Raw genomic sequence first — 25,175 nt, 5'->3', positions numbered from 1 at the left:
TCTAAATGATTATACTGATGTGCATGTTGTAAGGAAATACAGTTATTGTACATCAAATTTAAAATATAATTTACCTGTGTAATACAGAAATCCATATTGTAAAGAATTTAAATATAGCTATGAAAATTCAAAGATACCCATAGTATGACATTTAGACTATGTTATCATGTCAAAAATTGTCAACTGGCATTATAATATTTTTGAGATTGGAATACTATGTATTTCTCTCTTTATTTAAAAAAAAGTTCTGAGGTCAAAGAAAATGTGCACAACTGAAAATGTTACTCTGATGACCTGCAAGGGAGGTCATTAACTAATGTGTGTGTGTGTTTGTGTGTGTGTGTGTGTAGACATATATACACATATTCTACTTAAAGGTTTATTGTTAAAGGAGTCTGGTTGTGGGCCATAGCTGTCCCATACTTCCTGATAAATCATTTCTATGATTATTTCATCATTAAAGCAAAGCCACAGTTATATAGTTGACCTTGTGAAGTACCCTTTGGCTATGAACTCATGGAAAATTAAAGATGGAGCCAGTTTACTGACTGTAAAAGTACAAAAGTAGTTTAAAAGAAATCATTCAAAGTATTAGTTTCCTCACCAATCAAAATAGAAGTTACTTCATCTGTGTATTTCTCTTTCTCAATATATTTTGTAACATTTTGAAGAGTGTGTGTTGTTGGTCTTCGTCTCATTTTGGTAGTCATTTCATTTTCTTACAATGATGTATCCCTTCTAAGTGACTTAACATTGATGATGTACTTTTCTAGCTAGCTCATGCATATAAAACAGAGTATAAATTATACAAATGGATTATTTAATGAAATAGCTATTTTATAAAAATTATCAATGTGATTTCAAAAATCTAACATTGCCAGCATTTATTATGGAGAGTGCTGGTATCCCACCTTAGAATAGCAATTTATGTTCCTGCCAAAGATTTAAAGGAATTATTCTCAAACTCAGCTGTCCGTCAGCTTTATCTGTGGAGTTTTTGAAAAATACAAAGGCCTGAATCTGATCTTAGAATCGGAGTATTCTGGAAGGTGTCCCAGGTATCAGTAATTTTAATACAAACAAAGTCATAATAGAATAATAATACTTTTTTTTGGAATTCTTACCACGTGCTAGGAATGATTTTAAATATTTAACATTTATTTATATATTTAATTTCCATAACAATTCTATTTATGATGTAAGTATTCTGATTATCCTTATTTTAAAGCTGAGAAAACTGAGACACAGAGAGGTTCAATTTTCTGCTCAAGGTCACACAGCAAATAAGCCACGGACTAGCTTTCTGGCCCATGCTCTTCATTCCTATACTCTACTGCTTCTCTAAGTTTTCTACCTTTAAGGAGCATCAGAATAGCTGAGGAGATAGACAGGTATAACATAATTGAATGACACGTTGTGTAGCCACTCAACTATCAACAGAAAACAAAATCTGTATTAGTTGAAGCAGAGGAAGAATGATTCAAGGAGTTGTTGGTTATTGGTGGAGGCCGCTAGACAGAAAAATGTGTGCCCAATCTTGAAACTGAGTTTGTTATTATCTAATTGATATAAAGTTATCACTTGCAGATTATAGATATGATGCCAACAGTCTGTTTAAGTGCATGGCTATATACCAACCAAATGCTGAATTACAAATGGGGTTGACAACAGGAAAATATTCTGTGTGTTTTGCTCTTTACTGTCTCCAAGGAATGTGTTGGCACTTGATTTATATTTCATCTATGTTAGGATATTTAGTTTTGCATTTAGATTGTTTGTGAGCATTCATGTTCTAACTTGTTTTCTGGATTTAAATCTCCTGGAAGGTAGTAACTGAGACATCATCATCTTTGCAATTCGCACAACTCTTTATACTATAATCAGTCATGAGAAATTATATGTCGAAGGTATGAACGAAAGGAGTTTTCATCAGAAATCAGTAAAAATGTTATAGTAATCTTACCTTTTGGGCATTTTAGTGTTACAGTGAAGGGTATTTAAGACTAATGCTAGCGTACTTTTAAAAGTCACTGCTACTCAAAATGCCAGCATATGACAGATAAGTAGCTAGCACCAGAAAGAAAATGATCAAGGAAGCTGCAAAGAAAAAGAAATGCTTCTTTCATCAAGAAATCTTACTAAGAAAAAAAGTCAGCTGAGCTACAAAAAAGTGCTTACTGATATAGTTGATGTACATCTGACACAAGTTCCTCTCACACACCAACAACTTGCAGCTGTGTTTTGAGTAGCCAGCCTGCACTTTGAGTGGCACTGCTCTAGAATATTTTAAATAATAATAACCAAATAAATTGCTCATTTTCTTTTCTAAAGCAAAACCTCTAAAGGAGTTTTAACAATTGCCACATTTTGCCTATTCAGTCCATGTAACTTTGCCTACCTCTTTTCACCTGTGGCCGCTAGACCACTTTGAAATATTTTACTCTTCTTATAGGATTAATTAATTAGATACCAGTTTGCCAGCAGTTTCATTGGATCATAATTTGTAAGAAAAAGAGGTGGGAAAGGACCATGCTTATTGATAAGTGTCTGGTCAAATAAATCATGGTGCATATGTATAATGGAATACAACAGTGCTGATAAAAGAGTGATGCAGATCTATATGTGTTAAATGATATGTTATAAAATACAGCATAAATCAAAAAATATCATTCATGTAAAAAATGCACATATTTGTGTTTACCTAGACAATTTCTGGAAGGATACCAAATAAATTGCTAAGAGTGGTTGCTTCAGGGAAAAGTACCTTAGTTACATGGGGACAGGTTGGGAGGGAGTGTCAATTTTCACGCTTTAGTATTTTTGAATTTTGTCGCATATACACGCATTTTCCATTTAAAAAATCTCTGCTCAGCTTAATCTCTTCTAGTATCTGCAGCTTCTGAGACTGCTACTGCCTACTGAGCAGATCCCTATGGGTCTTTTGATCCTTATACTCTCAAAACCTAATGTCCTGGCACATCATGGATTCTCAATAAATATTAAATGAGTGAATGACTGCTTAGCTTTCCTCTTGCTAGTTTCTGCTCTCAGGAAGTGTCAGAGCCTAGAATTTTGCAGTATAGTTGAAAAAAAGTTGGGAATTAGGGCTTTAAAACGTGAATTAAATAAAAAATATGCCTCTTTCTGAGATGATGCTACTTAATTTTTAAGGCTCAGCTTCACACACACACACACACACACACACAAAACAGCAAGAAAAGCAGTATTTACCTCATAGGGTTTTAGAAGGGAAGAAATCCATCTGTCTATCTATCTAATGTTGCAAATTCTAAGGAACTATAAAAATCCACAATGCCTTGCATATAGTAAATGCCAAACAAATATTTGTTGAATAGAACTAAACCAGTAAAAAGATAGTATTACTTGTTGATTGAAAAGATAGATAATGTGTGTCTTACTATCAGGAATTCCTTAACCATTCTGAATTGTCATGTTAGGTCATTATTGAGTTATTCTTTTGTAAGACTGGTATGAATAGGACAGCCAGTTTGGGGAATTTGCCCAATTTATACCTACTGTGTTCAAAATTTTATCTTTTTCACATTAAGAGAAATTCTATTAAAATAAAAATTTATGAGGCGTTACACATTAACCTTTCAACAGTTGACATTTTAGTCAGTACTTTAGCAGAGATTAGGAGGAGTCCTAGTATGTGTTTAGCAACAATGACCAACAGTAGCTCTTCTCCACAAACTGATGCCCCTTAAAGCCTTTTACTTACAGATTTTTCTGAGAAGTGCTAACTCCTATAATAATTAATTAAATGTCCAAACAATTGGTTGCCAATTACCTGGTGATAAAAAAGAAGAAAACTTTATTCTCAGAAAGATGTATTGTCAGATCATTTTTACAATCGCTGCCTTAAAGAACAGAATGGTTCTTGGTTGATCAAATTGTGAGGTGGTGACTTTTGTAGTTCTTATTAGGTATTTTATTACTCCACTGAAGTTATATTGATTTAACTCACATGTATACCTGACTGGGGCCGCTATGCAGAATGCTTTTATTTTCCTACTTTTTCAGCTCAACATCATATTTTTTTCCAGAACTTTCAAACCTTATTTCTTAGTCAAATTGTCTTTTTAGTAACTGTTTCTTGAATTTGTTTAGAAATTCATTCTGTTATATATCTTACTATACTGTATATTTCACATTTTGAAAATCATTATCCTAATTGGTACGTTAAGTAGATAGCAATGCAAATAACATAATTTAATTTTGAAAAAACATCATTTCTCTTCCACCGATTTTTTCAAATACTTATTATAGAATGAAAATTTATGTTGGTTTTAACTACAGATCATGCTTCTCTCCAGCCAAAGATAATTTGACAGACGTCTATCACAAAAGAATAGCTCATAATTGCTACAGGTTCAATTACCCTTAGTTCCTGTACTTATTTTTTTAGCTAAAATTGCATATGTACCATTCTTAGTATTATTAGCGACCCTGTTTTTCCAAAGCCAAGAAGTTGAAATGTTGTGAAATTATGTGTTTAGCATTTTATATGTATATCTACATACTCTAGAAATAGAATTGCTATGTTACATGATACACTGCACTGCATGTATAATTATGGCCACGTATTTCATTATTTAAGAAAATTTGTATGTATTTTTATGTGTTTTTCCTATAGTACAAAAATGAACACCTGTGGGGAAGAGTGAGAAAGCTAAAAGTTGCATATTTTAAAATACTAAGCTCATAGTAACACGTGCATTTGTTATCTCGAGGATTGCTAAAAATGAATTTCTTGCTGATAATGTACAATAGGAAAAGCGTTCCATGAAAGAGCATCATTCTACTATTAGCAGGTTTTCCTTTGACTGTATTCCAGAGATATCTTTATTTTTCCTTTTTGTATTTACCTAATAGATATCTAACAAATTTCAGTGGATTTAAAAACTTGATATATTTGCTGAAAGGTCATTTTATGCTTGTTGACCTATCTTACCTCATTGTATTGTTGAAAAATACAGGTATATTTTTCCATCTCATTATTTGTTTAAATTCAGTTAGAAACATGTAAATGTAGAAAAAATGAATGGTATAAATAAATGACTTTTTAAATCCAAAGTGAAATTCATTATCTTGGTTAAGTTATTTTCTATGAAACATTTGTGTTTTGGGTCTTTATCAAGGTCAATATTCCTTGATTCCATGCTATTTCAACATACAGTTTAATATCACATTATTTAAATATGCAATCACTAGCCTGTTTTCATAATTTCATAAAAATTTCAGTAGGTCTGCTTTTTTCCTTACTACATGTATTCATTTTCTATCGCTGCCATAACAGATTACCACAAACAGTGAACAATTTAAAACACTCATTTATTATCTCACAGTTCTGTGGGTCACAAGTCTGGGCACAGCAAGGTTCAACTACCAGCCTCACAGGCTGAAATCAAGTTATCAGCTGGTCTTGGCTCTTACTTGAAAACTCTGGGGAAGATCCACTTCCAAGCTCATTCCTGTTGTTGGAAGAATTCAAATTCTTTGCTCTGACAGGACTGAATTATTGATTTCTGTACCGGTCAATCAGGGCCAGTCTGATCCTAAAAGCTGCGCCTGTATCTTCATGTTTCTCTGAGGTCCCCTCCAACAATGGCAAGTTGGTTCCTCCCACAGTTGAAATTTCTCTGACTTCTACAGCATCTCTGTTTGCTCTTAAGGGCTCGTATGACTAGATAGTGCCCACTGGGAAGAATCCAGGATAATCTCTTTATTTTAAGGTCTGTAACCTTAATTATATTTACAGTACCCTTTTGGCCATGGAATTTACATATTTACATGTTTCAGAGATTAGGGTATAGACATCTTCGTGGGGTCACTCTGCCTACTCTGCTGTGCTTTGAAATTGTCTTTTTCCCTACTTCATGCTAAGAAATTTTCCTTTACAAATAGTTAAGCTTAACCTGTTGGCAGGGGGTAGAGGGAGGCAGTACATAGACCTTATGAATAAATTCCATTCTGTAATTTAAATACATGTTTTGTAATTGAATTTTAGTTGGAAATTGATTAAGATCAAAGATCACATATGAGTGCTTGAAGCTCAAAATCTTTAAAAATGCTGATTGGTTCAGGTCTGTACGTAAACCCACCATTCTTGTTACTGATTATTTTTCAATTTAAAGCCTTATACTAACAAACCCATTCCACAAATTTACTTTTCTGCCTGTCATTAGACTTTTGCTTTACTCTTTCATCAAATTTATCAGTTTTGTTTTTATGCTGTTGAGATTTACCACTTTGAACTCTGGAAACAAATTTTGAATTTCCTAAGATCTTCTGTCATTGTCATTTGTGAAGATTCCAAATATGATTAATAATTTGCTTCATGGCTTAGTCTGTTTTATATTTTACTTATTTGTTATATCTTATATCCGTGATAAGACTTGAAGATCTTTAAGGGCAAAGGAAGTTCCATCTGTTTTTTCAGTTGAATTTAATTTTTATTTTTGAATGCTTCTAGAAACTCTAGTGAAAATGAATCTGTTAATTATTTGTTAGAAAACCTACTAAAAATTTATGTTCAAAAAGCTTTGTTATATACAGTATTTGTTTTCTCCTACATCTTTCAATTCGGAACTTTATTATTGTTGGTTACTATTTATTATCTTCACATAATTCCAATTACAACATGTCTAATTTCATTTTGATAATTATGAAAATTATAATTTAAATGTTATAACACTAAATTGGTTCCTGAAGCATTTAATTCATTTGTATATTCATTTGTATATTGTCACTTGTATATTTCATTTGTATAATTCATTTGTATACTGTTATTTTCTTTTCAGAAATGAACTTTAGATTGTAGTTAATTGAATATATTGGTGTAAGAGTGAGCACATTTTTAGTGAGATTGTTACAATAACATTAATTTAGTAAATCAAATATATTGACCATAGAAATCATTGTGTTTTAAGATTAACATAGCTTATGCCACTTTAATTTTACTTTAACATATAACTTTATCTGAAAATAATTACCTTGTTAGAATATAACTAGGCTAGAGATGTTTTTGTTTATAAGCTGTATATCCTGTGAGTTGTGTATCCTTTATACCTAAGATATTGAAGCTCAGGGAAAATATAATCACGTTTCCTGTACCAAATGTTGTATTTGAAGGACATAAGACAGAGAGAGATTTTTCCTATCATGCAGTTTATCCATTCTCAAGGGCCATGTGCTAGTGCTTCCGTTTCTGACCCTCTTAAAATGTGTGACTTGATATAGTATCAGCAAGGGATACAAGAAAAAAAGAAAGAAATATAGAAGAATTCAGGAGTATATTCACTTACAGATATGGCTCCTGTGCAATAGGGAAAATACGTTGCAGCATATTTCACTGTCAGCACTGTGATATGAGTTTCAAAATATTATATATTTGAAGTATTTTTAGCAGCTTTTCTTTTTCAGTTCCCAATTGCTATAATTTTATTGGTAAAAATTATTTTCCAGGATGGAAATAGTGAATGTAATTTTAGTGTATAACTTGCAAAAATCACCTCATTTTATATTTAGATCTTGTTTCAATGTATCAGAAACTAAATAGGGTAGATTTATAACCCAAATCTTTTCCATAACCTGAAGAATTCAGAGTCTCCTGCCTCTTTTATCATACCAAGCAAAGTGATAGTTAGGGATAGAAACCAAGCAACATGTCTTAGTGTTTGACTTATACTGAAAATCACAGTAGGCTATTGGTGTTATTTGAAAGAAACCTAGAGATTTACACATACGAGCTCTCTAACCTATTTCTAGCTAACTTATTTTCAAATGGCACACATAGATAGTAAACTCTGATCAGAGACCAGCATCTCCTGGGTAACTCAATGTGTTAACCATTGCAGTATTCTCACCTGTGCTGCAGTCTATTGTTTTTACTAGTTAAAATGTAAATTTTTTGGAATGATTTTGTTAAGTAAGTTATGCTACTAGAGATTATTTGTCAAGTAGAGTCTCATGTCACAATTAGTTGGAGTTGGATTCCTAAGGACATGGCCTAAGGAAGCAGCCTCTTGAACGCTGCAGTCTACTGAGTTATGCTAAGCAGGTTCTGGGTACAGAGATGTGTCACTTTAGAGATAAGTTATTATTTACTGTATATGTTCAGGTTTCAAAAGTTGTGACAAAAATAAGATTTCTTACTAGAAATTAGCCTCATTGAAAATATATCAGAAATGCATTTAGACTGTAAACACAGTTTGTTGAGTACTTCAGCTACATCTCCTTCAAGGGAAAGTTGTCCCACTTAAACTGCCCTCGTTACGCTTTTGTTAGTAATCTGGGAGGAAATGAGAGTCATGTATCTTCCATGTCCTTCCTTCAAAATCGCCAAGCCAGAAAGAAGTGAAAAATGTGGTTTTTAGACATTGATACAAGAAAATATTAAGTAGAAGAAACAAAATAAAGCCAAAGGGATAAACATCGGAAGGTTGCTTAAACGGCTTGGTCCCATATAATTGCTTTTCTGTCAGCAGGATTATTAACAGTTTCAGACATCTGAAAATTAAATTAACAGCCTGAAAATATTTTACAGAATGAGATAGAGCGTGATACATGAAACATAATGACCCCACTGAAATTCAGCCAAGCCAGTGCAGCTACTCATTTAGACAGAGTAGACAACTAGTTAATCATCACTGAGCAAATTAGACAGAGCAAATTAGTTTGCTACATTCCACAGACTTAGCTACCAAAAAGAGTATATGTCACTAATTAGAATGAAAGAACTCTAAGCATATTATTATCTGTATAGAAAGAGAAAGCAAGATTGTAGCTTTGAATTGCTCCTTTCAAAGCTTGAAGCCTAGGTTACGTAGGTATAAATTACACATGCAAGAGTCCATGTGTATGTATGTGTGTTCATGCACATAATTTAAGTAGCAGGCAGCCTTTGCATTTTCTTGCATCTTGACCTAATAAAGTCTAAAAATGTTTTCCAAAGTTGTTTGGAATTCTTTGGGAGTATACACACACCAAGTGAAACATGGAAACATTTTTAAAAATATGATTCCTTTAATTGAAGATCAAAGTAGCCATTTCATACACTTTTTCTTGCATCATATTAAATTATTTTTTCTTTTAAAAAGTGTATTGCTGTTGCATGTGAAATAAATATTTGGACTTAGTTTATCACTGGAGATTAATCTGAAATCATATTTTCTAGCCTTAATTAGCATTCATTTGCTTAATTGTCATTCTCAGCCCCATCATTTCCATTTTTCACTAACTTGAACAATGCTATCTTCTGCTGTTTGCACTTTAATTTAAATTTCTATTAAGGTTTATGAACAGTAATAAGGTCCTGTTTGAATATTCATTAGCTTCTGAATTGTGAGCTATGAAAAGGTGCTTTCTTTTACCTTAATGAAACTGGCACAGCATGGGACTGATCAGTTGTGACATTTGATTTGAGGCATCCAGTGAATTTTCTCATTGTTTATTGACACATCTTGTCCAAACAGCTCCCTCGCAAGTGAGCGGAGTAATGAAGGAGAGAGTACTGCAGCGGAGTGTCGAGCTTTCCTGGCAGGAACCAGAGCATCCCAATGGAGTCATCACAGAATATGAAATCAAGTATTACGAGAAAGTAAGTGCTAAGAGCAACTGAAATGTACAATGTGCTGTGTGTCTCATGTCATCCTACTGTATTGTAGACTAAAGTTGGTCATTATGCCAACAATTTGGAGCTACTTCAAACTTCGTAGTTAATTTTAGCCATTTATAATAACCATCTCTGTGAATCTCTGGCTTATCATTATAAATGTGATTTCTGTGTATTAAGTTTCTGTGTTACACAAATGAAAGTATCCCATTTGTAGCATATATATATATTTATTTATTCAATTTCTGATATTGCAGTAATAAGATGTAGGATATTTTAGTACCGCAGAAACCACACAGCCCAATGCATTTTGAAAAATATTTTCTTTAGTATGTCTGTTTGGGACCTTAGTGATTTGTTTAATTTATGTGGTTTCAGTGATGATAATGACCTCAAATAATTTAGTAATTTGAAATAATAAGAATATTTTGTATAATAAATATGTAGTTCTTCAGACTTACAAATCAGATGATGTTATTTCACTCCTTTAAATTCCTCCTGAAATTTATTTTATATATGTTTTAATAATCATGTATGGGACTTATTTACACCTCTCCTTCCAGGAAAAATATTATGGCTAAAACCCAAGTGCTGCCTTTTTAATCCACCTATAATGACTAAATTTTACTAGCTAGTGATACATCTGAGTATATGAGTATATTTATTTCTGTTTCATTTGGAAAGAGAGAGAAAATGTTTATGTGAACCATGTTCACAGATCGTGATTTAAAACCCCACCTCACAGAAAGACTCAGTGCAAGGTTTGAAACGTGGAAACCATTGCTATTACCAACAGTAACAGTAATAAGTGTTACTATTTTTGGCTTACCTGAGTTACCTGAAGTGCTATAATACACATAACCATTTTAACTGTTTAGACAATAGAATTAGAAAATAGGAGCTTAAAGCTTTGAGAAAACTTTGGGAATGAATGGACATGATTAAATAAATTGAAATGTATATAGTACCTTTGTTTTTTTAAAGAAAAATTAGTTTAAAATATGATTTTGTTTTAATGTTCAGATTAAGTTTAAAATATTTTTGCTTGTTACTTACATTATGAATTCATGACTTCATGGCTAAGGTTGCATTTTATATGCTTCATTTCTCGTCCCAACAAATGTGTTTTAGAGGGGATCATTGTTTTTAATGCTGGTTTTGGTATATCTGTTTTCCCATGAGAGCTAACAGTTATATTCCCTGCTTAAATTGCATCCAATTTCAAAAGCAATGAAACACATAGGTGGTAAGAGTAAAGTTTCTTACAATATAAATCTGAAATATTTTGCAAATGTTTTCTCTAGAATAAATCTGTTCAAATCATTTTTTGGCCTTACAGAAATCTACATTCACTAAATTTGCATATTAGGCAACTGAAAGACAATAATAGTGTTGTATTATATTGTAATGTATATGCACGCATGCGTGATGTTTGTGTCACCTGAGTTATGCCTAGGTCTTTCGTTTGAGATAAATACATGTAATACAAACTATCATTTTTATAAATGATTATAACGAGGACAATCACAGATCAGTTTGAGTAAATCAAGCTTAAGTATATGTTTATTTACACTTTTGCAAATCTCCCTGTGAAGGCAAATCAAACAACTTGATTGATATTTTAAGATTTCAATGAAGAATTTCATTGCCAGATAAAGTTGAACACATGTATTTATTATACACCAAATAAGAACTCTCTAATATTGTATATTGTGAAGTATAATTTTTACAACTTTTATTCATAAATAGCTTGTGAGAATCATATCAAGGAAGATTTAAATTTTTATTTATTTAAATATTGTTTTGATGGAGTTTTTATATGCTTGAGTTTTTACATTTATTCCCTTCTTAATCTTATTATATATGCACATAAAATATGTTTGATAATGATAGGATAAAAATTGTTAATAAACATATAATTGATTTTAGTAAATTTGCATTAGCTTTTATATCTGAAATATGAACAAAATGAAATAAATCATGTTTAAAATATTTTCAAACCATAAATCATATATATTTAAACTTTAATATTTATAATTTTACTTTAAAAATATTTCATTAAACACTGTTTTGCAGAAGTGGTTTATTCTGTGAGAAATTCAGGGTTGTTTTAAAAAAATTGGTATGTCAGTATAGTAGTAGTGTTATCTGAATTTCTTGATTTAATAACTTTCTGGATTTTTAGTATCTGGCTTTTTTTCTTGCTGAATAACTTTCAGAAAAAACTTAAGAGAACTACATTATGATTTGATGACCTCTACTAAACTGTAGATTGTACAGGTGTACCCACTCTTTGACCAATAGGATATTTTATTATATTATGGCTAAATAGTTCTTGTCACGTATTACCTCTGCGAAAGCTAAAAACACCATAAATGTTTTAACTAAATTATTTCACCCTAAATACACATAACAAAGGCATGTGTTTCACATTTTCATTTTATATTACCTTAGAAGTGATTTAACGTTATAATATTCCACAAAGTACAATGTAGCCTCTATAAAAACAATGGAGCAAATTGAATTAAATTGAAACAGTTGGCTGTCAAATTGTCTGGTTGCAATCACAATTAAATATTTCCTCTAAATATTGTTTCTAGGATCAAAGGGAACGGACCTACTCAACAGTAAAAACCAAGTCTACTTCAGCCTCCATTAATAATCTGAAACCAGGAACAGTGTATGTTTTCCAGATTCGGGCTTTTACTGCTGCTGGTTATGGAAATTACAGTCCCAGACTTGATGTTGCTACACTAGAGGAAGCTACAGGTAAAATGTTTGAAGGTAATTATGCCTTTGGTTTGGATTCCTACTCTCAATAACTCTAGCATATATTAATATTTTTTTCAATATTGAGGTGATCATTTGCATCATCATATTTTTTACATATACAAATAAATATATATGTACATATAAATGTACTTTGTAAAAGTTCATAATAATTTAACATTTGCTGTTTTGTTTAGCAATTTTAGAACCTTGTGATTTAAATTAGTTTCTTTAACGCATACTGGATTTATTTTTTGAAAAAGGTGAAATTAGAAACAGAAGCAGGACTGATTCAATTTGTGTATTGACACAAGATGTGTTTGTCGACCTCAAAACAATCTTATTCTAAGTGTGTCCATCAAAGCAGCTACTTCACAGAAACCCACAAATGAAGCCAGAATGTGTAGTGAGGTGGACAAGAGAAAGATGGTATCTAAGAACCTGTATTAATTTAAGTGACTTGCTCTTTAGCAATGATTTCAAAAATTAGAGTTCAGGAAGGTCTTAGAACTTGTTTTTATTTTTATTTTTGACATTTTTCATTTTTGTTATGGAATATTTCATGCATACTAAGGAATCTATTTAAAGTAGATATGAAATATAAGGGAGATAATTAAATGAATATCCCTATAACCACTCATCTTGAAAATAGAATATAACCAGTATCTTTGAAGCCCCTTTATCATTTTATGTTTTACAATGCAACAAGATTATAGTAAAAACGCATGTATATATAGTGTATAAGAAGTAAGCAGATATATCTTGGGATGGATGTCCCCATTTGCTGTCAGAGTCCAAGTTCAGAACACCCTGAATACCACTGCTGTTGCTCCTCAACAGAGCTGATGTCTCAGTCCGTGTTTCTATATTTTGGAGTTTTGATTCCTCCTGATGTTACTGCTCAGGCACATGGTTTACCCAGGTGTTATCTCTTCTCCTTGCCAATCCAGCCTTCCTCCAAAATTCTAATCAAAATTAAGTTGGAAAATATTATATGACTTTTCTCAATTAAAAATATTTAAACAAATTAAATCAATATTTTGATTAAAGAATTATTTTGGCTTTAAAGGAAGTATTGTATAGATCTTCAAAAGGTGGAGTAAATTGATAAATATCCTTTGCATTAACTAATGTTTGTTAAGTTTGCTAGCAGTATTATTCTTCCACATATTTTGTTACATTTTAAAATAAATCTGTAACTCTCATAGCCACAAATAATAAAAACGTACGCTGAAATCATTTTGACATATAAATCATTCACATAGAGTTGTAAACATAAAGGCATCAGTTTAAAAATTTACTACATAATTTGATGTGGTAAACTTAATACCATTATTCATGATTATTCTTTTTAAATAGATTATATACGATCAAGAATCAGCATATCAAAGTTTAGTGTCCCCCAAAACATTAAAGCATTTTAAGTTAAGATTTCAACGTTTAAACATTTGAGTGGTTAGTGTTAAAATGTGCTCTAGTAATTTTCAACTCAGATCTGTATCATAATATCACCCTGTAAATTCAGATATAATAAGATACTTCAAATTATGTTTTTTATCTTTTAATAAATAGTTTAAACTTAAAATGTCAGTTATCTCACATTTACCCAACCATTCCTTATTATTTAAAGACACTTTTAGATTTCAAAAGTTTCAAGATGAATTTATGCCTTTTCCTGACTTTGTAAATTGAGAATATTAAACCAAACTATCATTTAATGAGTGCTGAGATTCATAGATATCATTTTTATTATTTAAAAAAGAAGTAACCAAGACTCAGAGATTAAAGTAGTGGAACCTGAAAGATCACATGAAATGTATGTTAAGAATGGATTTTTGCATTAGAATTTAGTGATTTTTACTATCAATATATTCTCTCCTACTGGAATGTCAAGTTGATGAAAGAAGAATCCATATGTCTTTTTCTTACTGTTGTCTTGCCAGTGCCTACTATGGTTTCAGGCACAGAAGGCACTCAGTAAATTAGCAATAAATGAATACTTCACACTGATCAACATAGAGTGAATTATTAATATCAATCAGTACCAGTAGACAGCTGCCTGGTTTCAAATCTCTCTGCTCTGCCATGTCCGGTTATAGGAGTTTGGATGAGCTGGGTCTCTGTACCCTAATTTCTAGTATAGTAGTAGTCAATTCACAAAACATTCTGAGGTTTAAGTTAAATATACAAAATGTCAAGGAGAGCCCCTATCATGGAAAGTCTTAAGTGTCAGCTGTTATTAAACACAGCCTTTCTCAAAATTTTCCATCCCAGGAGCCCTTTTACTATTAAAAAATGTTGAGGATATCAAAAAATGTTTTATATTGGTTATATCAATTAATATTCACCAAATTAGAAATTAAAGTGGAAACTTTAAAAACACAAGAACACACAAACACATTTTATTAGCCATCAGAGTCATGGTATTATCATGTCATATACCTTCTGAAAGTCTTAACTGCATTCGTAAGCAAGTGAGAGTAAAAAAGTCAAATAACATCTTCATATTGTATGAAAATGATTTTGAACTTGCAGACTCTATGAACAGTTCTTGAGGACTCTCAGAGTTTTCCAGACTACTCTTTCTGAACCAGTGAGTCAGCATAAGGTACTATGCTAAGAATTAAGGAGGCACAGAAACACACAGTTCATGATCTTTATTAAAAGTTCAGTGAAAGACAGGGACAGGTACACAGATTCCAGCCACACAATTAAGCAGTGGTGGAATGCGTGGTCCAGTGATATCACCATGTCAGGGAGCAGTGACTTGCTGTGCCAGAAAGCAGGTCAGAAGGTAAGATGCAGCCTAAAAGAAGTCACTTGAGCACTGTTTGTAAAGAGAAATTTGACAGTCTCTTCCATTGCACATACATCCTAAAATCCGCTTCTGTGCAGTATCCTATCTACTTTTTCGAGTTTTTAAGCCATGATATCCTGTTTATAGCCTTAGCAAATTACTTTTAATATGTATTGCCCATGAAATAGATGAAAATATTAACCATAATGTCAACTATGGAAAGATTAAAGTATGACCCTGACAATATACAAAAATATATAAATAAATATGCACAAATTCTGATTCATCATTCACCTGAGTTCATTTTTCTCATTAGAGTTCTCTTTCTGAAGCTAAGGGAAAAACTGAGCCTAAGACAAGCAGAGAATTAGGCCCATGGGACACATTGATTGAATGGAAAGAATTTCATAACATATGTACATAATTTTTTCTTCCTCATGACTGGAACTACTCCATTCTTTTTCTTTCTTAAAATGTAAATAAAAAACAGACTAAAAACAAAAAATAAGCAAATTTTTAAAAGACTTGAAGTCATCTTTTCTCTGTTGTGTGATAATAGGCTGTAATTCAGAAATTAGTATTTGAAAGTTGTTTTCTTCTTCTGTTTTTTTAACCTTTTTAAGTTCCCTCAGGGAGCAATTCAGCAGGTGATAAATTAGAGAATGTGTATAATCTTCTTTGTTCAGAAAGTATCTATTAGACCAGAGCGATTTTTCCTGTTTTTCAACACAGGAGCTATCTCTTGTTAGCATAGGTATACAAAATTAGGAGATAAGTTGTCAAAAGGAGACAGACAAACTAGAGAAAGGCCAATCTGAAAAAAACTTTATACTTCCTATTGTGGCAAGATATGTTTTGCCTTCATATGAATTACTTCTCTAGAGATCTAGTCCCTTGCCATAAACAAGAAGGAATGGTATTTTCCATCCTGCCTTAAATTAAAGATTGCAGCTCTTGATTGTTTCAGAGATAGTAAATTATATTAGTTTGACATTATGTATTTTATGATATTTGCAACTGGATCATTTATTGGAATATTCATTTTCATTGTTTCATATGTCTTTGATGATTTTATAAAGTCTGTATTGCTACTGAAAATATGAAACTCTGGGAAAATATGACAATTGTGAATCATCATATAAATAAAACTTCACTAGTTTGGAAAAATGGAAGTGATAAGTGCAAAAATTCTATATCAGAAGGTGTTTTAAAAGACATGCAAACATGTACTTCTTCCCAAAGAGACTGTCAGAAAGGTTCAGCCAGGTTTGCCTTAATGAGCATAGAAGAATTATTTAGTATTGTATAGGAAGGGTTTGCAGTTAGGTAATGATAGTGTTTTTTAAAGCACTTGCAGAAAGTTTGCTTTTTCTAAAATAGGCTAGCTACTTTGTAATCTTAAAGATGAAATGTGTTTACTCATACTTCATGAAAATTAACACAGATAATGTGGCTCATCTTTTTCCTGAATTATAGTGGACTATAAATTCATGATGTTTATGATTACATGATGCTTTCCATTTTAATTGATGATATGAGAGATAAAGCATTTAATGTGTGTTAAGGTACTTCAAAAATACATGAGGTATGTATTTTGGTTCTGATTTCACATACCAAAAAACAAGACACAAAGGGATCAAAATCAAATGCCTTGCTGAGGAACAATAGGGATTTAATAGCACTTGCAGATCAGATGTGTCTATCTCTTGATTTATAACTAAGCTTTCAACAACTAAGCAGGAATATAATCATTCAACAAGGCATTTATACGTTCTTTTGTAGCTGATAAATGGAAAATATGTGAAAGTATTGTCCTTACCAGTTCTTTAAAAGGCAGAAGTAAACATTTATTTAAATTTACTTTGCTACCATATAATGCAGTTATTTAAAATTAGAAAGAATTAAATAGAAAAGATAACTCTAATTTTATTTAACCTTTCAAGTTCTTGCATGGTGTCAAGTATTTCTGAGCCTATTTCCTCTGTTTACAGCTACAGCTGTCTCCAGTGAACAGAATCCTGTTATTATCATTGCTGTGGTTGCTGTGGCTGGGACCATCATTTTGGTGTTCATGGTCTTTGGCTTCATCATTGGGAGAAGGTAGAACACAAAGTTGTTCTAATCTCTAACATAAAATGTATTGTTTTTAAGAATTATGTCAGCCTGTTACTTAGTGTAATAGAATTTTAAATAGTAAATGCAAACATTCTTTGATATAAAACATTAAAGATCAATAATGTGTCATTCCTTCAAGATCAAAATGGAATATGAGTTTGATCACTGCCTTTCATTTAAAGAGAATGAGTATTGCAGTTTTTATTGGGTGAATATTTTTGCTTATTTTCAGAGTTAAGTTTTCATAATAAATATAGAATATACCTGGGGAAATATTTACTCTTTTAGCTATTAAATGTGAGTGGACACCATTTAAAAAGTTTTTCTTTTCCAGAAAGAAATATAAGTAAACATTCACTTGTGAATATTTGTGACTCATGAATGTTTTTGTAAATTGAAACTTGTGGATTCAAATCATACTGAATTTTGTGTATTCAATCTAAATGTATTTTTTAAAATGTTCCTTTTACATTTTCTCACACAAAAAGTTTGTTTTCTGTGCAATTTTAATCATGTGAATTGCTATATTATTACTAAATGGATTCATAACTATGAACAGTAAATTTAACTCTAGTAAGTTGTTGAGTAACTAAGGTACATTGTACTGAATATTAAATATATAAAGTAAAATGACTGAGATTGTCACAAATTTGCTTTCTTCCAGGCACTGTGGTTATAGCAAAGCTGACCAAGAAGGCGATGAAGAGCTTTACTTTCATTGTAAGTGTTTGGCTTTTCTTTATTATGATGTACCCCTATTAACAGAAAAATCTGGTTATTAGCATTGGCATTAACAAAGTCCTCATGCATCTTGCTTGAAATTATACCATGAGCTCAAAATGTTGCTTTAAAGCATTTGAATCAGATGTTTAGAATTAAAATCATGTGATGTGAATTTGAAAAAATAAAATATGTTCAGAAATGTCATATAATTGCAGGATATTCAGCTGCTTTTACATCACAATGTTTTGTTTTGTAAACTTTGCCCAAGTGTTTCTTACCATCCTAATAATAATACATTAAAGGTTGCATGTGCCCCTTCTCTAGCTAAGGAATGTCATGTCAGGTTACAAAGATGGGCCCTTTTTTAATCCAATGAGTGATGCTACCACAAAAGGCTAAATTAAGGAGCCTCTTTCTCTTCAGCTACTATAAATTACCTATCATTGATAGATATTTCATAGGACATAAATAGTATGATAATAAGATTCATACTTCTGATGTTTTCCTATGGATTTGAGTTAGCTTATTCTTAAAAGTCCATTTTAGAAATCATATTTAGAGGAAAGCTTAGGGACCCAAATAAAATAGATGCCTATCTGCATTAATCTTATTCTTGTTGCAATGAAACAAGATGGCATGTGAAAATGAGAGCACTGAGAGTAACTGTTATTACTTTATGTAGGCAAAATCAAAACCTAACAACCAAATTACTTCAGTTATGATAGTTGATGATGTTCTTACCCTAACCTATTTTCCCCATTTTTAATCCTTAAGAATATTAAAAACCAATTTTATTATTATTTTGTAGTACCCATAATCTTTGGCAAATGTTCTCATGTGTAGATAAATTTCCCATGACATAAGATGTAAGAATTGTATCTTTTGTTGTGTTATTTATTAGATTCTTATGTCAATATCTGTGAAGATACTGTCCTATACCCATCCTAAAGTCATAAGAATATCAAAGCCTCCATCAAGAATTTCTAATACATTTTAGATTTTCTTTGTGATACTTTTTTTTAATAAAAAAGCTCAAATGACAATGTGTGGTTTAAACACACAAATTATAAATGCTCTTATCATTCCTAAATTTTCTCAATGTGTTTGTATTTTTGAACCAACAGTTACCTTTAGTTTTCAAAACAGAAGTGGTTTTACGTAACACAAATCCAAACTGAATAAGAAATTCTCTTGAATCTCAACCTCTGATGGTAGGAAGGGCATGTGGGGTAGTACAGTTTACTACAAATTGAAGTTAAATGTATGCCCAGAAGTGGCTTTATTATAAAGTTTAATATTCAAGGCCTCTTACTTTCACAGGCCTTTTTTAGGCCCTGGGAGTGCTGTAGCAAATTTATGTATATAATCATGTATTCTTTCCCCTAAAAAAAGTATCCCAAACTGTATATGGGGTAAGCCTCAAAAAAAATATACCCCTGAATATGACTGAATATGTGTGTTTCTATACCCCACTTGGGATTATTTGATATGCCCCCAATGTCAGAACTTCCTTTTGCTAATCTGGCATTAATTTTCCTGCAACAAGCCTCAGTGAAGAGAGAACCATAGGTAGTTTATAGCTAGAGGAAATAGAGAAAAAAGTGGAGGTTACCTTTTTTTGTTTCTATTTAATGACATGTGAGAATATTTTTAACACTTCCCCAGACAGGAAGGAGCAGATCAAAACTTGAATGCCTAAATTTTATTTCTAGTGTAGAATGTATATAGAAGAGTAATATAAGACTGTAGTTCCTGAAATCCCTGGTCCTGCCCATATGTGAATAATTTAATGGCACAATTATTTAATATTACCATAATCAGTATGTCACTTTTCTTTTATTTATTGAGCATATTTGAAATATCCCCAAATGATCACATACACCAGTTTATTTACTTTTAACTTGCAGGTTAATGCAGAAGTCAGTTGAAACCTGGCTTATCCAAAATTTGTTGTATAGCCTTATGCTTAATTGTCATCAGTCAGTTTTAATATTTTTATGCCATTCACTTTTTTCACATTTCACATCCAGTTTGTAATTAGAAAATATATAGTTGCATGCCTTACTTGCTAGTATAGACAAGATAAGCTTGCTGTATATAAAGTTTTCATCATTAGAGAAAACTAGCAATGGTGGTTTTAAGATGTTGAACTTTCATGAAAAATCAAAATAATATTTTAAAATACAAAAGTTCATACTCAAGTTGGGATAAACCAGAATATTCAGAAATAATGTCAATATTTTCCTTATTTTAAAACATTCATTTTTAAATGAATAATGAAAAAAGTGCACTTAACATATCCTATCCTGGTAAATTCTTAATATTTTGAATCACCCTTTTTCCAAGGATATGTTTTCTTGTCATTTGATTAAAACCAGGTATTTTATTTGATTTTATGATTACTTAATATAGAAAGTATAATACTGTGGTAACCAGCTGTTTACAAGTTGCTGTCTTTTTATTCCTCTATTTAGTACATGGACAATTTTCCCAGGTGCTAGAACACCAGATTGAATTTTTACAGAAACTTGAAAGCAACCATTTAACTAGCTTTTAGAGCACTGAATTTAATAGAATGTCCAGTCATTTGTGTCAGGCACCCTCAACTCTCCATGGCCCCAAGTGCTACATTTAAAGATATAAACACAATGGAGGAATTTTAGTGAAGCAATTCCAATTTACATTTTGTTTCCTCCTACCATTTCTTCTAACAATGTCTTCAAATCCAAGCTGGGCAGTATTTCATGTTTTTATGCCAAAAAAGCTCTGGTCTGTCAAAATGTTTTATGACAGCTTGAATAAAGAACCATCAGAGACCGTTTGAGATGCAGAAGGTTACCTCCAATCTAGCTCCCTTATCAAAACAAAATTTTAAAAAAATGAAAGAAAGAGAGAATAAAAAGGGAGAAGATGGCTCATTCTCCATCTGCCTGCCAATCTAGGAGGTTAACCTATTGTTTTCTTCCCTTCTCTCTTTTTCTCTTCCCCTTTTCCCTATACTCCTTCTTCTCTCTTTTCTCCTTCTATCCCCTCTCTCTTTTCTTCTCGTGTTGTTTTTTTTTTCATCTTCAGCTTTAGTAACAAATGAGCATCTGTCAGTTTTATAAACTGCAACAATAATTGTTTAAGACAATCAATTTTGGATAAACAATCAACTACAGCAGAATAAATCAAGATTTTTAAATCCCATTTTCCTTTATACATTTTGCTTCTTTTTGTTATGTGTTTACTTTTAAAATATAATTTTAATGTGATGACATAAGCACAGTTAGGCTGCAGTGTAATATATAAAGAAATATATTGTTCTCCAAATAGTAAGATTTGATGAAAAGATTGTTCAGTGGCTTTGTTAAAACAATAAAGTTTTTTTGAGGATATAGTGTAATTTTTATTGCATTAATATAACCAAATATATGCCTATCTATCTTATCTTTGTCTTTTACCAAATAGATTTGGAATACATTATTGTAATTGAATTTTATTTAAAGTTGACATAGTATTATCTGTTACCTGCATGCTTCTGGGTGCATTTTAAGAAGATTTTAACTTTTAAGATTATTCTATGTTGTTTGCATTTTGACTACCTTTTGTGAGGCATATTGGCTACCTCCTCAGCAGTTAAGATCTTCCAGAGCCTTATAATTGAAAGTTCATATAAACCATTCCTCTTTCAAATCGCTGTCATACTTGGTTAACAGATCCCAGGAATATTGTAAATTTTCTAACTTTACTCTGCACTTTGTATATCTGGCCTCTATTGCCCTTGAAGGTGAAGATGAAACTGTCTTTAGAAGATATCTCTTTGATTCTGTGATAGAAGTCCCTCACATCTTGTATTAATTTTATGTATATATCAACGGTGGTTGGTCTTTAAAAAAATAAATCAAAAGAATAAGTAAGATGTCTAAATGTTTTTAATATTGCTGTCAGTGTAGTAGGATACCTGTAAATGAAATGTCTTCTTTTCCCAGTGTATTAATTTGATTGATTGACTGACTGGTAGATTTACAAATGTGTTTCCAAGTCCATTACAAACCTTAATATGGCTTGAACTATGCCATGATAGCAGTGAATTTAATTAAGCCTCCAGTCTGATAGGCATGTCAGAAATTTTGGTGAATGTCTTTTGTTGATTTACTGGAAAAGCAATTCAGTTAGCAACCTATGAGCTGGATCCTATGTTACCTATAGAAGCTTGCAGATAATACCTATACGCCAGCAGACTGAAGTAGTCTGTTAAAACTGCTGTGAATCAGGTGATGTGGAAGCAAGTTCACTGTTCCAAGGAGCACTCTGCATAATGAAATTCCTGGGCTGACTGCACAATAAGTGCTTTGCTTCATCACAGTCATGCTTTCTTACATCATTACAGTTAAATTTCCAGGCACCAAAACCTACATTGACCCTGAAACCTATGAGGACCCAAATAGAGCTGTCCATCAATTCGCCAAGGAGCTAGATGCCTCCTGTATTAAAATTGAGCGTGTGATTGGTGCAGGTAAGGCTATTGTAGCTTCCTCGTTCAGCTGTTCCATTTAGCCAAGATCGAAAGTCATACATCATAATGACAGGCAAATAATTATCCCTCAAGTATAGAACTTTTGCATTTACCTGAACTGTTGGAAGCAGTGAGGCTGTACTTGTTTATGAAATCTTACGAAAAAATGTGAAAAACTAGCATGTGGCACAAAGAATCCATATATTTTTGGTTTTCTGTTGGATTTTTAAGATGTTGTTCTACTACAAGCTACTTTATAATAGCTCTGGCCTGTCATTTAAGAAATGAATTTATATTTTTAAAAGGTCAGAAATTTCCAGAATTTTGCTGCACATTTCCTTTTACTTGATTTACTGTCTTCTTACAAAACTTTCATTTTTATCTTTTTTCTTATATTTGTAGGTATTAGCCATTGTACTTTAAATTCATGTAGAAAATTAATGTGTATGAATTATTTAAAGGGAATATTTTCTATATGTATGTATTGTTATACTAATTATACATTTCTGATTCTAATTCCTTTAAATCCAGTAGACATAGTGCATATAAATTCCAGATTTTAAATATTTAATAAATATTTTCTTCTCAAAATTAAAAGGAATAGCAATGTTTAGAATTTGCTGATGTGTCCTCATGCTTTAGTAGGTAGTCTAGGTAATATACTAATATAATATATATAAAAAAATTTTAAATATATAATATATAATAGCATAATTCAAATCTAAATGTTGACCCTGAGTGTTGGTTAATTCAATTGAAAAATAGTAGCCTGTTTAACAGACAGTTTAGGAAAGCGTAACTTCTATGAAAGAGCTCTGAACTGTATCTTCAAGTTTTAATTTCATTTATGCCATTATTTTCATAAACAACTTTTGTGTCTAGGAAATAGACTCCCCTATATATGGGAATGTATTCAATGTAACTCACAGGGCTTTACCAAGTATTTTTGAAAATATTTTAAAATGCTTTCAAATAATTTACTAAAAGTTAAAGAAAAATAATTCAACGCATTTACTCTTAAAAGAAAATTACAATATTTAGAAACTAAAATATGCCTGCTTGTTCTGTTACTTCAGGAGAATTTGGTGAAGTCTGCAGTGGCCGTTTGAAACTTCCAGGGAAAAGAGATGTTGCAGTAGCCATAAAAACCCTGAAAGTTGGTTACACAGAAAAACAAAGGAGAGACTTTTTGTGTGAAGCAAGCATCATGGGGCAGTTTGACCACCCAAATGTTGTCCATTTGGAAGGGGTTGTTACAAGAGGTAGATATTGGTTATATCTTTATTTTATCAAAAAGACTGAGTGTCAGAAATTAGTATTATTATGTACATAATAAAACAAATTATGAAATATGTTGCACAGTCTAAATGAATGTGTTTTCTTGGTATGTAACTAATCAAAAAATTCTTCCTTTATGTTATCACCTCAAGGGAAAAGAAAGCAGAAAAAAAATGAATGCGAGATTAGAGTTGAAGAATAACTCTGATAGATGGAATGACTGATAAATGTTTTTATTTCTCTTCAAGAGACATAATAATTATGCAATATAGTCTTTACATTTTACATAAAGTGTAATTTTCTCTGAGTTTTACTCACAAAGCAGGAGTCAGAAGAACACAGTGACTTTTATTTATATGGTTTAATTTTATGAATCATGACCATCTTCCAAGCAGACATATAATGACTTTTTGAGCTTAGCAGCAACAATAAAAGAAATGCTCATACTTCTCACACTCAGTCTTTCAAAAGAACACCATGTGTTTTATTGGGGGATGAGAAAGGAAATGACCCTACAGCTCAGGTTACGACTCCTGAAACTTTTTTTGTTTTAATTTTAGGGAAACCAGTCATGATAGTAATAGAGTTCATGGAAAATGGAGCCCTAGATGCATTTCTCAGGGTAAGTACCAAAGTGATCCACTTATTCTAAATATACTATGCTTGCTACCAATATAATTTTATGAAATTTTTTTGCGATGTAAAATGAGAGCCTTGTAAAATAGTAAGAGGTTAGAAGATTGTCTTTGAAAATCAGATTAATAATCAGAGTTCAAGACTAGATTAAACTAGAATATTTTGAGCATTGAAGTGATACAATGTGGTCAAGAAGTTATTTCCATTAATATTATTACCTGAGGTATGGAGGATGCCCGAAGCCCTGTAATTTGAATTCATGTTATAAAACAGTATATACAATTGTAAATGAAATATAGAGATAATATGGAAAAGACTAAAAGGTGAGATAACCATTCTGTGTTGACACTATGATCACAACTCTGCTCTGTAGAACCATTTATATTTTATTGTTAGGTGAACACCAAGCATAAAATGTATGATTATTAACATTATTTTTCAAATTAATGGTATGTGGTTTATTTGTAAATGACATATAAATCCAGAATATATAAACATAGATATTTTTACCCTCAGAGGCTTTTTAACTAAGAATATTAACATGTGAACATTTTTCCAAATGGCAAAGAAAAAATAATCTAAAGAAAAAGAGAACATGCAAAGTTATTTAATATGATCTAGAATCATATTTAACTCAGGCGTATAAACAGTCATAGGATTTAGAGAAACTTTTATTGCTGCATCATCATGATAAAAGTATCAACTAGAAAATTAATCAACTC

General features: G+C 31.5%; 1 protein-coding gene across 6 annotated transcripts in view; it reads left to right on the top strand.

The window, feature by feature from the left end:
• The window catches only part of EPHA7 (EPH receptor A7), a 178,400-nt gene that overhangs the window by 136,718 nt on the left and 16,507 nt on the right, over window positions 1–25,175 (top strand). The window contains exons 6-12 of one of the 6 annotated variants that reach the window (XM_019030179.3): window positions 9,498–9,622; window positions 12,238–12,421; window positions 17,195–17,303; window positions 17,983–18,038; window positions 22,426–22,539; window positions 23,616–23,801; window positions 24,378–24,439. In XM_019030179.3, the coding sequence (XP_018885724.1) occupies window positions 9,498–9,622; window positions 12,238–12,421; window positions 17,195–17,303; window positions 17,983–18,038; window positions 22,426–22,539; window positions 23,616–23,801; window positions 24,378–24,439 (836 nt within the window). Of the gene's footprint in view, window positions 1–9,497; window positions 9,623–12,237; window positions 12,422–17,194; window positions 17,304–17,982; window positions 18,039–21,113; window positions 21,941–22,413; window positions 22,540–23,615; window positions 23,802–24,377; window positions 24,440–25,175 lie in introns of those variants that run through there. The other 5 variants (XM_055389592.2, XM_019030180.4, XM_004044420.5 and 2 more) reach the window with 5 other exon arrangements.

This window comes from Gorilla gorilla, chromosome 5 (assembly GCF_029281585.2).
Source record: "Gorilla gorilla gorilla isolate KB3781 chromosome 5, NHGRI_mGorGor1-v2.1_pri, whole genome shotgun sequence".
NCBI lineage: Eukaryota > Metazoa > Chordata > Mammalia > Primates > Hominidae > Gorilla > Gorilla gorilla.
Note: the sequence above shows the minus strand (reverse complement) of the source record. Positions and strands in the feature narration are given on the sequence as shown.